Consider the following 13,719-nt stretch of genomic DNA (forward strand, 5'->3'; position numbering starts at 1 on the left):
TGAAATTCCTGAAATTCTTTGAGATTTCGAGGTAAAATATAACTCACGGTTTTCCAAGTATTCTACAAGAATCGTCATCCTGGTAAGAGGAAACAAATAGTTACTTTCTGTCAGTTCTGGGCATTGTATGCGAGATGTGATAAGCAGGATTTGTTTGGGCTGATTCCAGCTACACATTGCAAGAAACAAATTGCAAATATCTGCAAAAATAACAAATAAAATGTGGCTGACAATCTGTAGGAGAGACACCTCGTATATTTCTAGTTCTTCTAAGATGTCAATTTTCTTGCCTTTGTTAATGGTATGTAATACCTGTAAGTTATCTTTAATGTTAGAAACAGATTTTCCATGACAATTCATCTGAATGACTATTGCAGATTTATTCAAATCTTTTAGTCTAAAGGTGTCCGTGTGTTCACTATTATCTTATATCAAAGCTTCTGATGGTCTGGTCAAGATAAAAACTGGAACAACTGTCCACACAACATTGTAAATTTCTAATTTTTCAAGGAACAGGCTGGTTGTTTTGGTACTGAGGATTATGTTATGTTACACATGGTAAATGCTGCAGAAATGTATTTGAAATCTTGTCCTTTGAAAATGATTTGCAACTGGGTGAATGTGCCCAGGACAGGAATGCATACAAATATTTCCTTTTCTGCTGGTGTTTGTGAATTTACGGAAGGTTATTATCTATCTTTAATTTTATTATAGAGGCAGGTAATTGCTTGTGGCTTATAGCGATTAGTTTTAGCAAATAAGAGGAATTTTATGTTGTCGTTGTTGTTGTTGTGGTCTTCAGTCCTGAAACTGGTTTGATGCAGCTCTCCATGCTACTCTATCCTGTGCAAGCTTCTTCATCTCCCAGTACCTACTGCAACCTACGTCCTTCTGAATCTGCTTAGTGTAGTCATCTCTTGGTCTCCCTCTATGATTTTTACCCTCCACGCTGCTCTCCAATACTAAATTGGTGATTCCTTGATGCCTCAGAACATGTCCTACCAACCGATCCCTTCTTCTGGTCAAGTTGTGCCACAAACTTCTCTTCTCCCCAATCCGATTCAATACTTCCTCATTAGTTATGTGATCTACCCATCTAATCTTCAGCATTCTTCTGTAGCACCACATTTCGAAAGCTTCTATTCTCTTCTTGTCCAAACTATTTATCGTCCATGATTCACTTCCGTACATGGCTACACTCCATACTAATACTTTCAGAAATGACTTCCTGACACTTAAATCTATACTCGATGTTAACAAACTTCTCTTCTTCAGAAACGCTTTTCTTGCCATTGCCAGTCTACATTTTATATCCTCTCTACTTCGACCATCATCAGTTATTTTGCTCCCCAAATAGCAAAACTCCTTTACTACTTTAAGTGTCTCACTTCCTAATCTAATTCCCTCAGCATCACCCGACTTAATTCGACTACATTCCATTATCCTCGTTTTGCTTTTGTTGATGGTCATCTTATATCCTCCTTTCAAGACACTATCCATTCCGTTCAACTGCTCTTCCAAGTCCTTTGCTGTCTCTGACAGAATTACGATGTCATCGGCGAACCTCAAAGTTTTTATTTCTACTCCATGGATTTTAATACCTACTCCGAATTTTTCTTTTTTTCCTTTACTGCTTGCTCAATATACAGATTGAATAACATCGGGGATAGGCTACAACCCTGTCTTACTCCCTTCCCCACCTCTGCTTTCCTTTCATGCCCCTCGACTCTTATAACTGCCATCTGGTTTCTGTACAAATTGTAAATAGCCTTTCGCTCCCTGTATTTTACCCCTGCCACCTTCAGAATTTAAAAGAGAGTATTCCAGTCAACATTGTCAAAAGCTTTCTCTAAGTCTACAAATGCTAGAAACGTAGGTTTGCCTTTTCTTAATCTAGCTTCTAAGATAAGCCGTAGGGTCAGTATTGCCTCAGGTGTTCCAACATTTCTACGGAATCCAAACTGATCTTCCCCGAGGTCGGCTTCTACCAGTTTTTCCATTTGTCTGTAAAGAACTCGCGTTAGTATTTTACAGCTGTGACTTATTAAACTGATAGTTCGGTAATTTTCACATCTGTCAACACCTGCTTTCTTTGGGATTGGAATTATTACATTCTTCCTGAAGTCTGAGGGTATTTCGCCTGTCTCATACATCTTGCTCACCAGATGGTAGAGTTTTGTCAGGACTGGCTCTCCCAAGGCCGTCAGTAGTTCCAATGGAATGTTGTCGACTCCGGGGGCCTTGTTTTGACTCAGGTCTTTCAGTGTTCTGTCAAACTCTTCACGCAGTATAGTATCTCCCATTTCATCTTCATCTACATCCTCTTCCATTTCCATAATATTGTCCTCAAGTACATCGCCCTTGTATAGACCCTCTATATACTCCTTCCACCTTTCTGCTTTCCCTTCTTTGGTTAGAACTGGGTTTCCATCTGAGCTCTTAATATTCATACAAGTGGTCCTCTTTTCTCCAAAGGTCTCTTTAATTTTCCTGTAGGCAGTATCTATCTTACCTCTAGTGAGATAAGCCTCTACATCCTTACATTTGTCCTCTAGCCATCCCTGCTTAGGCATTTTGCACTTCCTGTCGATCTCATTTTTGAGACGTTTGTATTCCTTTTTGCCTGCTTCATTTACTGCATTTTTATATTTTCTCCTTTCATCAATTAAATTCAATATTTCTTCTGTTACCCAAGGATTTCTACTAGCCCTAGTCTTTTTACCTACTTGATCCTCTGCTGCCTTCACTACTTCATCCCTCAAAGCTACCCATTCTTCTTCTATTGTATTTCTTTCCCCCATTCCTGTCATTTGCTCCCTTATGCTCTCCTTGAAAGTCCGTACAACCTCTGGTTCTTTTAGTTTATCCAGGTCCCATCTCCTTAAATTCCCAACTTTTTGCAGTTTCTTCAGTTTTAATCTACAGGTCATAACCAATAGATTGTGGTCAGAGTCCACATCTGCCCCTGGAAATGTCTTACAATTTAAAACCTGGTTCCTAAATCTCTGTCGTACCATTATATAATCTATCTGAAACCTGTCAGTATCTCCAGGCTTCTTCCATGTATACAGCCTTCTTTTATGATTCTTGAACCAAGTGTTACCTATGATTAAGTTGTGTTCTGTGCAAAATTCTACCAGGCGGCTTCCTCTTTCATTTCTTTGCCCCAGTCCATATTGACCTACTACGTTTCCTTCTCTCCCTTTTCCTACTACCGAATTCCAGTCACCTTCACTACCTGAATAATTTCTTTTATTTGATCATACATTTCTTCAATTTCTTCGTCATCTGCAGAGCTAGTTGGCATATAAACTTGTACTACTGTAGTAGGTGTGGGCTTCGTATCTATCTTGGCCACAATAATGCGTTCACTATGCTGTTTGTAGTAGCTTACCCGCATTCCTATTTTCCTATTCATTATTAAACCTACTCCTGCATTAACCCTATTTGATTTTGTGTTTATAGCCCTGTAGTCACCTGACCAGAAGTCTTGTTCCTCTTGCCACCGAACTTCACTAATTCCCACTATATCTAACTTTAACCTATCCATTTCTCTTTTTAAATTTTCTAACCTACCTGCCCGATTAAGGGATCTGACATTCCACGCTCCGACCCGTAGAACGCCAGTTTTCTTTCTCCTGATAACGACATCCTCTTGAGTAGTCCCCGCCCGGAGATCCGAATGGGGGAATATTTTAACTCCGGAATATTTTACCCAAGAGGATGCCATCATCATTTAATCATACAGTAAAGCTGCATGCCCTCGGGAAAAATTACGGCTGTAGTTTCCCCTTGCTTTCAGCCGTTCGCAGTACCAGCACAGCAAGGCTGTTTTGGTTATTGTTACAAGGCCAGATCAGTCAATCATCCAGACTGTTGCCCCTGCAACTACTGAAAAGGCTGCTGCCCCTCTTCAGGAACCACACGTTTGTCTGGCCTCTCAACAGATACCCCTCCGTTGTGGTTGCACCTACGGTACGGCTATCTGTATCGCTGAGGCACGCAAGCCTCCCCACCAGCGGCAAGGTCCATGGTTGATGTACAAGTTTAAAATGGATCTGAAATAAGCCATTTTTTGCTGTTTAGTACAAACCACAACAAAAGTTTGGAATATCAGAGAGTTTATTATGATGACTTCTTGTAGCACACCCTTCAAAATTTGTACAATATCATATTAACAAAATAAACATATTTTCCATTTGAAAACAACAACAGTTTTGGTTAGTTACAAAAAATAATGACAAAACAAAGTGGGCTCTGTCCTGAGCGTACATCTCAACAACAAAAACAGGGAAATTTTTATCTCGTGATGATGATTACCAGTCTTTCGCAGTATGTATGTCCTCCCTGCACAAAGATGAGCTCTTACATTCTGTGAGGCAAGCACAGGATGAGACCATCAAGTTTATCTTGGGGTATTACACCCTAATCCTCAATGGCAGCTTCAGTGAGGCCTTGAAGATTGTCAGATGGATTTGAATGCTGTACAACGGCATCTGCAACAGGTTCCATGCATGCTAAATTGCATTCATGGCTGTGGACTGCACTGGCCAATGCATTCGACTGATATTGCATCTTTGAAGATACCGAGGCACCGCTAGAGTAAGGTGTGGTCTTGCATTGTTATAAACTAGGATGAAGCTGCCACCAACTTCATGTCTGTAGGACCTTACAATCATTTGTAGGGCCTCTTGGAGAGATTGTGCACCAATCAAATTGCTGTGGATTGGAATTAGTGGGGTCTGTCCCATCATTATCGCCGCCTAGAACATTAAACTTTTGCTTTCAAATGGATAGACTTCCTAAACATATCAGAGCTCCTGGCGTCGTCTAGTGCTTCTCCAAACCCTAGCACATCTAGTGTCCAGTCATAAACCAATCTTGGCCTTGGCATCCAACATGACATTAATCCAGTTTACAATGATTGAATGTTAATGTGCTAGAGCTCAGATCCTTCAATTGTGTCAGCTCTGTTGGCTCACAAAACTTCTTGTTGGTCTTCTGAAATGAAGACCACTTTGATGCAGTCTTCTATGCATTCTTTGGTCTGAGATATGAATCCTCATTGCCCGGGATAACTAATTTCCAATATTTCTGACAGCTGATGTTGGGTGCGTGCAAGTGAACAGCTGGAGGAAATGATCCTTAATTGGTATTGTTATAAGAGGACAACCACCAACAGGTCTATCGTTCACATTTCCCATTTCTCTGTACTTTCCCCGCACCATAGATACACCACTTTGAGTGACATGTAACCAATCGGCAACATCTTGCTGTGTATGACCTGCTGAAAGGAAAGCAACTATCCTGGCTCTATCAAAGCGTTGTATGCCTCTATGTGGCATATTACTACAGTACGTGTGCTGCTGTGGTAGCAGTATGTTTACATGACTGGGAAATGGCCACAAGGCATGCTAGTAGTGAACACTGTCCAGTATATGGGCTCTAACAGGGGAATGCATAAAGTGCCTAGGTCAATGTGACCTCTAGTATCACAGACCACATTTTATGACAGTGTTCAAAACTTCAGTTGAGTAGTGTATTATTTATAATTACATCTCTGGTGGCGGGCTTTCTACGAATTTCAAAAGTACGCTTTTGATTCAACTTTTTTAATTCTAAGATCAAGAAAATTGATAGTCTTATCTGTCTGATGCTCAGTGGTGAATTTGATATTTGAGTGTAAATAACTCATTGGATTTGCAAACAATTCTATTTCATCTAGCTTGCCACAGAACATGATTACTGTTGTCAGCACACCTTTTGTAATAAATCAGTTTACCTTTTAAATGGGGATTTTCCCCCAAACAATTACTTTCCAAAAGGTTAATGTAAAAGTCAGCTAAAAGACCTGCACAACTGTTTCCCATTGCTACATCATTTGGCTGCCTATAGATTGTCATGTTGAATGAGAAACTGTTATGTACTAGGATACTAGACATAAATCTAATATCTCTATGAATTCATATATCTCTGTCTTACAGTCTTTTTTAAAATTTTTGTTTTACTAAAATGCACTGAATTATTTCAATAGTGTCAGTGACAAGTATATCGTGTACAGGTTCACGGTGGCTGGTGTGCAAATCTGGCACTATCTATGTGCACATCAGTGATGTCATTACAATAATAAGTACTTGGTGATTTCTGATGGAAAATTTGTGTTAAAATGTGTAAAAGTTGCTATGCATATCTTTAAGCCTCTTAGAGATGTAATATGCAAGACTGTTCCTTGAATCAACAGTGGGACATATTGGGCAATGAGGTTTATGATTCCTTTGCTGAGATCTTTGTTTAGATAGTAAGGGCTTTATAACAAAGATGTTCAGCATTAGCATCTAATAAAATGTAGTTGGAATTCTTAATTGGTATCCTAAGCTGAGCTTGATATTTAGGTGTTGGACCAGTCTTCAGTTTTTCTTTTCTTTTTTTTTTTTTTTTTTTTTTTTTTTTTTTAAAAAAAATCTTATTATGAAGAAAGAACTGTAAGGTTTTGTTGATGTAATTCACTTCATACATGACTACTGCAGTGTTATCTTTATTCTGGCTTAACAACAATGGCTTTGTTGTCTGCAAATATATCATTAATGCATATGAGTACTTTTGAATCAGTTTCATGACAGATGTGTGTTGATTGTAGATCTCTTGCAATAATTTGTTTGCATTTTGAATTTACAGTATTCTGCTCACTTGGACTTACTAGAACTGTGTCATATGCAGTTCTTTGCTGACAATTATTTGGTTATAGGCTTTCGTGGTTGACATATGTGTTACTGCTGCTTTTTGATTTATTGATCTGGCACAGTCAAAGGCATAATTCATTGCCTATGTTTTGTCTTCCAGTGCTGGAGACATCATCAGAGGCTTTAATGATTCAGAAAGCTGCCACAGACTCAAACAAGCAACTTTTTATCTACATCAATGCAAAATAAATAAAACAAACAGCACCAACTCTTCCTGAATACAAGCTCCACAGCAAACATCAGTGGCTTCCACAATCTCAAGCACCAGTTTGATAACGTCACAAACCGATTGATGCAGGGATATGTGTAAGTAGTTTCACATGCTGAGCTTGTTTGAGTCTTAACAGCTTTCTGAGTTGTTAAAGCCTCTGAATGATATCTCCAGCACTGGAAGATGAAACGTTAGGTAAATAATTATGCCCTTAGGTGTGATTTTATGACCATACATCAAATATCAGTAATATTTCTTTGATGTTTTTGTCACTGAGTGTAGGTGCAATGTTATGTGTGAGATTTTTATTCAGTAAACTAACCTCAGCTTCATCACATAAAATGCTGGTAAAGTTCACTACTACTCTTTTGTAAAATTCAAATTCTGAGGTGTTTGTGGTGTCAGCAGGATAATGTGTTAATTTTGAATTAAGGGACTGAACTTTCTTTTTTAATTCTTGTGAAGATGATTAGCTCCTCTCCATATAGCGGTGATGCTGAGTCACGATAGGCACAATAAAAAAAATTCACAGAATCATAGCTTCATAGTTTTTGGACATTAAGGCCTTTGCCAGTAGTAGACACACACACACACACACACACACACACACACACACACACACACACACACACACAAACTAACTTTCACACACGTCTGCAGTCTCAGAGAGCTGAAACTACACTGTGAACAGCAGCAGCAACAACAACAGAGTATGATGGGAGTGGCGACTGGGTGGTGGTAAGGAGGAGGTTGGGGCAGGGAGGGGGAGGGATAGTATGGTGGGAGTGGTGGACAGTGAAGTGTTGCAGTTTAGACAGAAGGCAGGAGAGAAGGTGCAGGGAGGGGAAGTGGTAAGCTGCAGAAAGGAAAGAAATAAAAACAAATTAAAAGACTGGGTGTGGGGGTGAAATGAAGGTTGTGAAGTGGGAATGGGGAGGGGGCTGGATGGGTGAGGAAAGTGACTAACGAAGGTTGAGGCCAGGAGGGTTACGAGAATGTAGGATGTATTGCAGGGAAAGTTCCCACCTGTGCAATTCAGAAAACCTGGTGTTGGTGGGAAGGATCCATATGGCACAGGGTGTGAAACGGTCTTTGAGATGAGGGGTATCATGTTTGACAGCATGTCCAGCAACAGGATGGTCCACTTGTTTTTTAGCCACAGTTGGTCAGTGGCTTGTAAATCACATGACTGGTTTCACAGGTAGCCCCGCCTTTGATGGGATAGGTGATGTTTGTGACTGGACTGGAGTAGGTGGTGGTAGGAGGATATACGGGACAGGTCTTGCATCTAGGTCTAATAAAGGGGTGTGAGCCATGATGTAAGGGATTGGGAGCAGGGGTTGGGTAAGGATGGAAGAGTATATTGTGTAGGTTCGGTGGACGGCGGAATACCACGGTAGGAGAGCTGAGAAGGATAGTGGGTAGGACATTTCTCATTTCAGGGCACGGCGAAAGGTAATCGAAACCCTGGTGGAGAATATAACTCAGTTGCTCCAGTCCCGGATAGTACTGAGTTACAAGGGGAATGCTTCTCTGTGGCTGGACTGTGGGACTTTGGGAGGTCGTGGGACACTGGAAGATAAAGCATGGGAGATTTGTTTTTGTAGAAGGATGGGAGGATAATTAAGGTCCGTGAAGGCTTCAGTGAGACCCTCGGTATATTTAGAGGAGGACTGCTCACCACTGCAGATGCGACGACCATGGGTGGCTAGGCTGTCTGGAAGGGACTTCTTGGTACGGAATGGGTGGCAACTGTTGAAGTGGAAGTATTGCTGGTGGTTAGTAGGTTCAATATGGATGGAGGTACTTAAGTAGCCATCTCTGAGGTGGAGGTCAACATCTAACACTACTTTCAATTGCAGAAATTTCAGAAATCTACCATTAACTTCAGATCAGTTTAATTTCAACTTTTTTTGCCACTGAAACACTATCTGAACAGCAAACTTAACGAGAAAGGGAGCAAGGGAAAAAAATCATCAGCAACAAAACAGAATCTGTTTTCGCTGATGGGATGACAGTTATCAAAACATTTGTGGGGACTACTTGTTGACAGACACAAAATTTAAGAAAAGTATAATGATATCTGTTAGTGGAGGGTGGTACTGAGTCTTACTGCAGCAGCAGTATAATCATTTCTTTCACATTCTCCTACTGAGCCAGCAATTTTGCATTGCCAATTTGACATTTCTTGCATTGGTACTGGGAATGATTAATCCTAATCGAACTTCCAAAGAGTGTATATTCACAACCTAGCTTGGGATTCAATAACATTGCATATAGAAGTCTACAAATCTGATAAAGTGTCTCCTGTGTCCTTGTCCTTCTACTCATCATGTCATAAAAGCTTCCTCATGCATCCCTTCACCAACATATATGACAGAGCATACTTTATTGTGGGTAGAAACTTGCCAGAAATTTCATAAATTTTATCAGTACCACAATCGTACCCAACAAAATCTTCAGAACCAATGCAGAAATGATTTTGGAAAATACCAGTGCCATATCATGTCTGACAGTAAATCTTTGATTAATTAGTCCTGAAAACACAATCCTACAAATCACCTCATGGAAATTTACTTGATAAACGAGTTACAAAGCAGGATAATGTTTGGAGCATGTAAATGAAAAAAGTTCAAAGTCATGCAAAACAATTACAGGTTTACACTGCAAGAGGAAACGCAAATTGTGCTGCCTAAACTTACCAGCCTTCTGGTATTGTTGAAAGTAAAAAGATACCAACAAGACATGCAGTGAGGTTCACAAACCTCTCCTGACTTCCATCTTTGGCTGAGACATCTGCCATATTATCACGTATAGCCTGAAACCACAAAGTAGCCAAATGAAAACCCATTGTTTGACATTACTAAATTTCTCTTTAAAGCTATATTAAAAACAATCAAAATAAATTTTCACATCAGTTTTTATTGTCCTCCTAGATGTACAATTCTTGGACTACCTCTCCCCCTCCTCTTCAAAACAATAAATAAAATAAAAAATCCAATCTTAAAACACACACACACACACACACACACACACACACACACACACACACAGAGAGAGAGAGAGAGAGAGAGAGAGAGAGAGAGAGAGAGAGAGAGAGAGAGAGAGAGAGAGAGGGCACCATATTGTACTTGAGCAAAAAAATTTCCACCAGTCTGTATGAAATAAAGAATTATTTACTTATTTCTCATTTCAAACCTTATGCAACAGGCTGACATGGGAGTGGAATCAAAAAGTATTTTCATTTTATATTCTAGTGAAATTTTGTAGCAGCCGTGTAGCACTTAGGCAAAGAAGACCTAAGGACATCACACACATCCATGCCTGAGGCAGGATTCGAACCTGCGACCGTAGCGGTCGTGCGGTTCCAGACTGAAGCGCCTAGAACCGCTTGGCCACATCGGCTGGCTTAGAATATGTTCATCCCTTTTTCAGGTTGTAACAATAATTATTTAGCATGATAACTAATATATTACTTACTTAATTCAGCAACAAACATCTTGCCTATTTATCACTGCAACAAGTTTCCTAAACTGGAAAGTTTCATATATTAATTATTTATAGAGCCTTCTAGATGCATTTATTACACTATTGTGTGTTCTACAAATGCTTTTTTTTTACTCGACTCATTAGAATCTGCTAGTCATACATGGTGAAGATCATATTTGTTTTACATGCACATTTTCTGCACAGTGCTTTTCCACACTTCACATAGTTGTTAATGGTCTTGTTGTCTTTGCAGAGACCTATATGGCTCCTCTTTTATTTTCCAGATAATTTTGATCATATATCCTCTTCTTTTGTCTGTTCTTCTTCCTGCTCTTTTCCTCTGGGCCCTCGAGTTCACTTGTCAGCTGAAGTAGAAAGTACTTCCTTTCCATTTTCTTGTTCATTACTATTTTGATTTTGTAGGCGATCATATCCTACTTACAACCTTTGCAATACATTTACAAGCCATCTGATGAGCCATGTCCATTCTATTCTCTGTTGCACTGAAGAATGTTATAGTTTTTAAGTGTCCTTCATTCATTCATTGTTTACTGCCACTTAACAAGCAATTGGTGAGCATCATGATGCAGCCCATGTTGCTAGTTTGGTGCAGGAAGGTGGTGGTGCATATTTCTGCATTTGGCTTCTTTACCTCATCAGAGTTTTCATGACAGATTCTGTTCACTGTACAAACTAATGAAGTTTTGTTTTATTTGAACTTCTCAGCTAGTTGAAGAGGTGTGATGAAATTGTCTGTCGTCATGTTTCTTCCTTGATGTAGAAATGGCTCCACGAGACACAGAATGATGTACTCTCCAAGTAATTGATTCCCTTTATGCATATCCTCTTTTCCAAGGTATGGGAAAGAATTACCTATATTCTGTGTCATAACACTCTGGCAGCAGTGCACAACAAAGACCATATCTGTTGGGCATGAAGTGAGTGAACCTGCACTTTGTTTTCCTTTGTAACAGTTGCTTGTCTATGGTTGTATTTTTGCCAGGGTGATAGGAATGTATACTGTTTATCTTGAACTTTCCCCAAATGACAGATAAAAGAGGGAATTTGCTGACTGGCAGGCAGTCAGCTCAGGTTGATTTTTCATCAAATTGGAGAAATCTGAGAAGCTTCTGAAATTAGTCTCTCAGCATAACATCTTTGATTAAGGTGCACACCCATGAACGCAGCCAAAAATCATCCACAGACTTATGTTTTGTACAAATGATCCCTGAGCGTATGTAACAGATATCATTTTTTCTAGTTCCTCAAGTGACACAGTCCAATCATTATTTTTAGTGGTTTTTGAACATTTGATTCTATGTATTTCTTCACGAGACACAGCACTGCTTCACCGAAAATAACACCGATGACTGAGTCATCAACTTGTTGGCAAGTGTAAGAAGTGGGACGTCCTCTCTCCTTTAGCACATTCCCATCTTTCAGAAGATAAAAAATTGGCAAGCACACCACTCAGTTCCATACCTCACGACTGTCTTTGTAGAGGCACTCTACTCAGCCAGCTGTGATGAATGGGCGAAGATTGAAGTAGATCTGCATTTGAATCTTTCTCGACTAATTCCCCCTCAATCACAAATTTCTTGATCAGGAAATCCATGCTGACAAAACATGTTCGAAAATGTTTTTCATTGAAAAAAGAATATGACCTGAATGGCACAATATAAACTGTGGCATGCTGGAAAGTGCACATACCAAGATGTACCACTTCACTGTTGGGTTGTTTCCATATATCCAGAAGAGAAATTACAATGCTGTATTTCAAATAAATATCAAAGAAAATATAAATGCATTGTAAATCCTAATACATCACCACAAAGAGGAGAAATAAATTAGGAAAAGTCTCATGGTTTCATGAAAGTAATAAAGAAATTGATATGACATTTAAGAAAAATGTATGACAGTGGTCATTTGAGCATCTTCTGTCACACTAACACTAAGACTGAGTGAGGTGGCACAGTGGTTATGACACTGGGCTTGCATTCAAAAGGACAGCGGTTCAAATCCATGGCTGGTTATCCTGATTTAAGTGTTCTGTGATTTCCCTAAATCGCTCTACGCAAATGCCAGGATGATTCCTTTGAAACGGCAGGCCAACTTCCTTCCTTAATCCAATGGGACCAATGACCCTGCTGTTTGGACTCCTTCCCCATATCAACCAACCAACTAGTGGTAACTGAAAGTGACAAAAGTTAATGTAACTGTAGCAGATACCCAACACAATACTTATTTACCGAATGCAAAACATTAGGTACGAGGCACAGAATGCCTCATCAAGCTGATATCTACAGGGTGGTCAAAAATAGTCTGAAAAGTTTCAAGGGAGTTCCAGGGTACGTTGTACTGAGATATGACTGTTAAAAAATATTCAACACATTATGCCACTCTCAAGTTTATTAGCATTGGAGTTAGCCAATCAGGCAGTTGCACATGCATATTCAAGTGGGCCACTAGAGATGGTGTAACTCAATGTGTTCTCTGTTTAGAATCCTAAACTCAAACAAGATAGAGAGCAAAAAATTGGACATAGGATGGTAGTATGGATCAAACCCAGGTAACTGGCTGAATAGTAATGTACCTGGCATGCTGCCTGAATTTTTTGTGCCTAGCTACCTGACTGGCTAATATCAATGCTAATTAACTTGGAAATAGCACAACATACTGAATTTTTTTCCTTACTTTTTTTCTTCACGCAATCTATCCTGCAACATCCTTACAAGCTTTTCAGGCTGTTTCTGATCACCCAGTATATCAACACACAAAATATTTCAAAATCTGATATTTTAAATTCTTCTGAAATTTATCTGAAGTCAAGACTGCAATTTTAAACACCACTATAAAACCATGTGAAGTGTACACCTCTCATTCCACTCATTGTTTTTTGTGAAGTATACAGTTACAGGAATTTGTGATATTTAACAGTGAACTGACTATGAACAGACAAACACCAAACAATGGAAAATCCAGGATGGAATGTAACAATATTATGAGAAGGAAAGTTGCTACTCACCATATAGCGGAGATTCTGAGTCACAGATAGGGACAACAAAAATACTCTCACAATTATAGCTTTCAGGCACTAAGGCCTTTGTCAACAATAGACACAAATATGCACCCCCCCCCCCCCACCCCCGCCCCCCACACACAAATGCAACTCACACACATATGACTGCAGTCTCAACAACTGAAACCACACTGTGAGCAGTAGCACCAGTGCATGATGGGAGTGGCAACTAGGTGGGGGTAAGGACGAAGTTGGGGTAG

The 13,719-nt window shown here is 39.6% G+C and overlaps 1 protein-coding gene across 7 annotated transcripts in view; it reads right to left on the reverse strand.

The window, feature by feature from the left end:
• LOC126336147 (RUS family member 1) overlaps positions 1–13,719 on the reverse strand; it is a 109,193-nt gene that overhangs the window by 53,028 nt on the left and 42,446 nt on the right. For all 7 annotated transcript variants that reach the window (XM_049999657.1, XM_049999665.1, XM_049999650.1 and 4 more), the window contains one exon: positions 9,654–9,769. In XM_049999657.1, the coding sequence (XP_049855614.1) occupies positions 9,654–9,769 (116 nt within the window). The remainder of the gene's footprint in view (positions 1–9,653; positions 9,770–13,719) is intronic.

This window comes from Schistocerca gregaria, chromosome 1 (assembly GCF_023897955.1).
Source record: "Schistocerca gregaria isolate iqSchGreg1 chromosome 1, iqSchGreg1.2, whole genome shotgun sequence".
Taxonomy (NCBI): domain Eukaryota; kingdom Metazoa; phylum Arthropoda; class Insecta; order Orthoptera; family Acrididae; genus Schistocerca; species Schistocerca gregaria.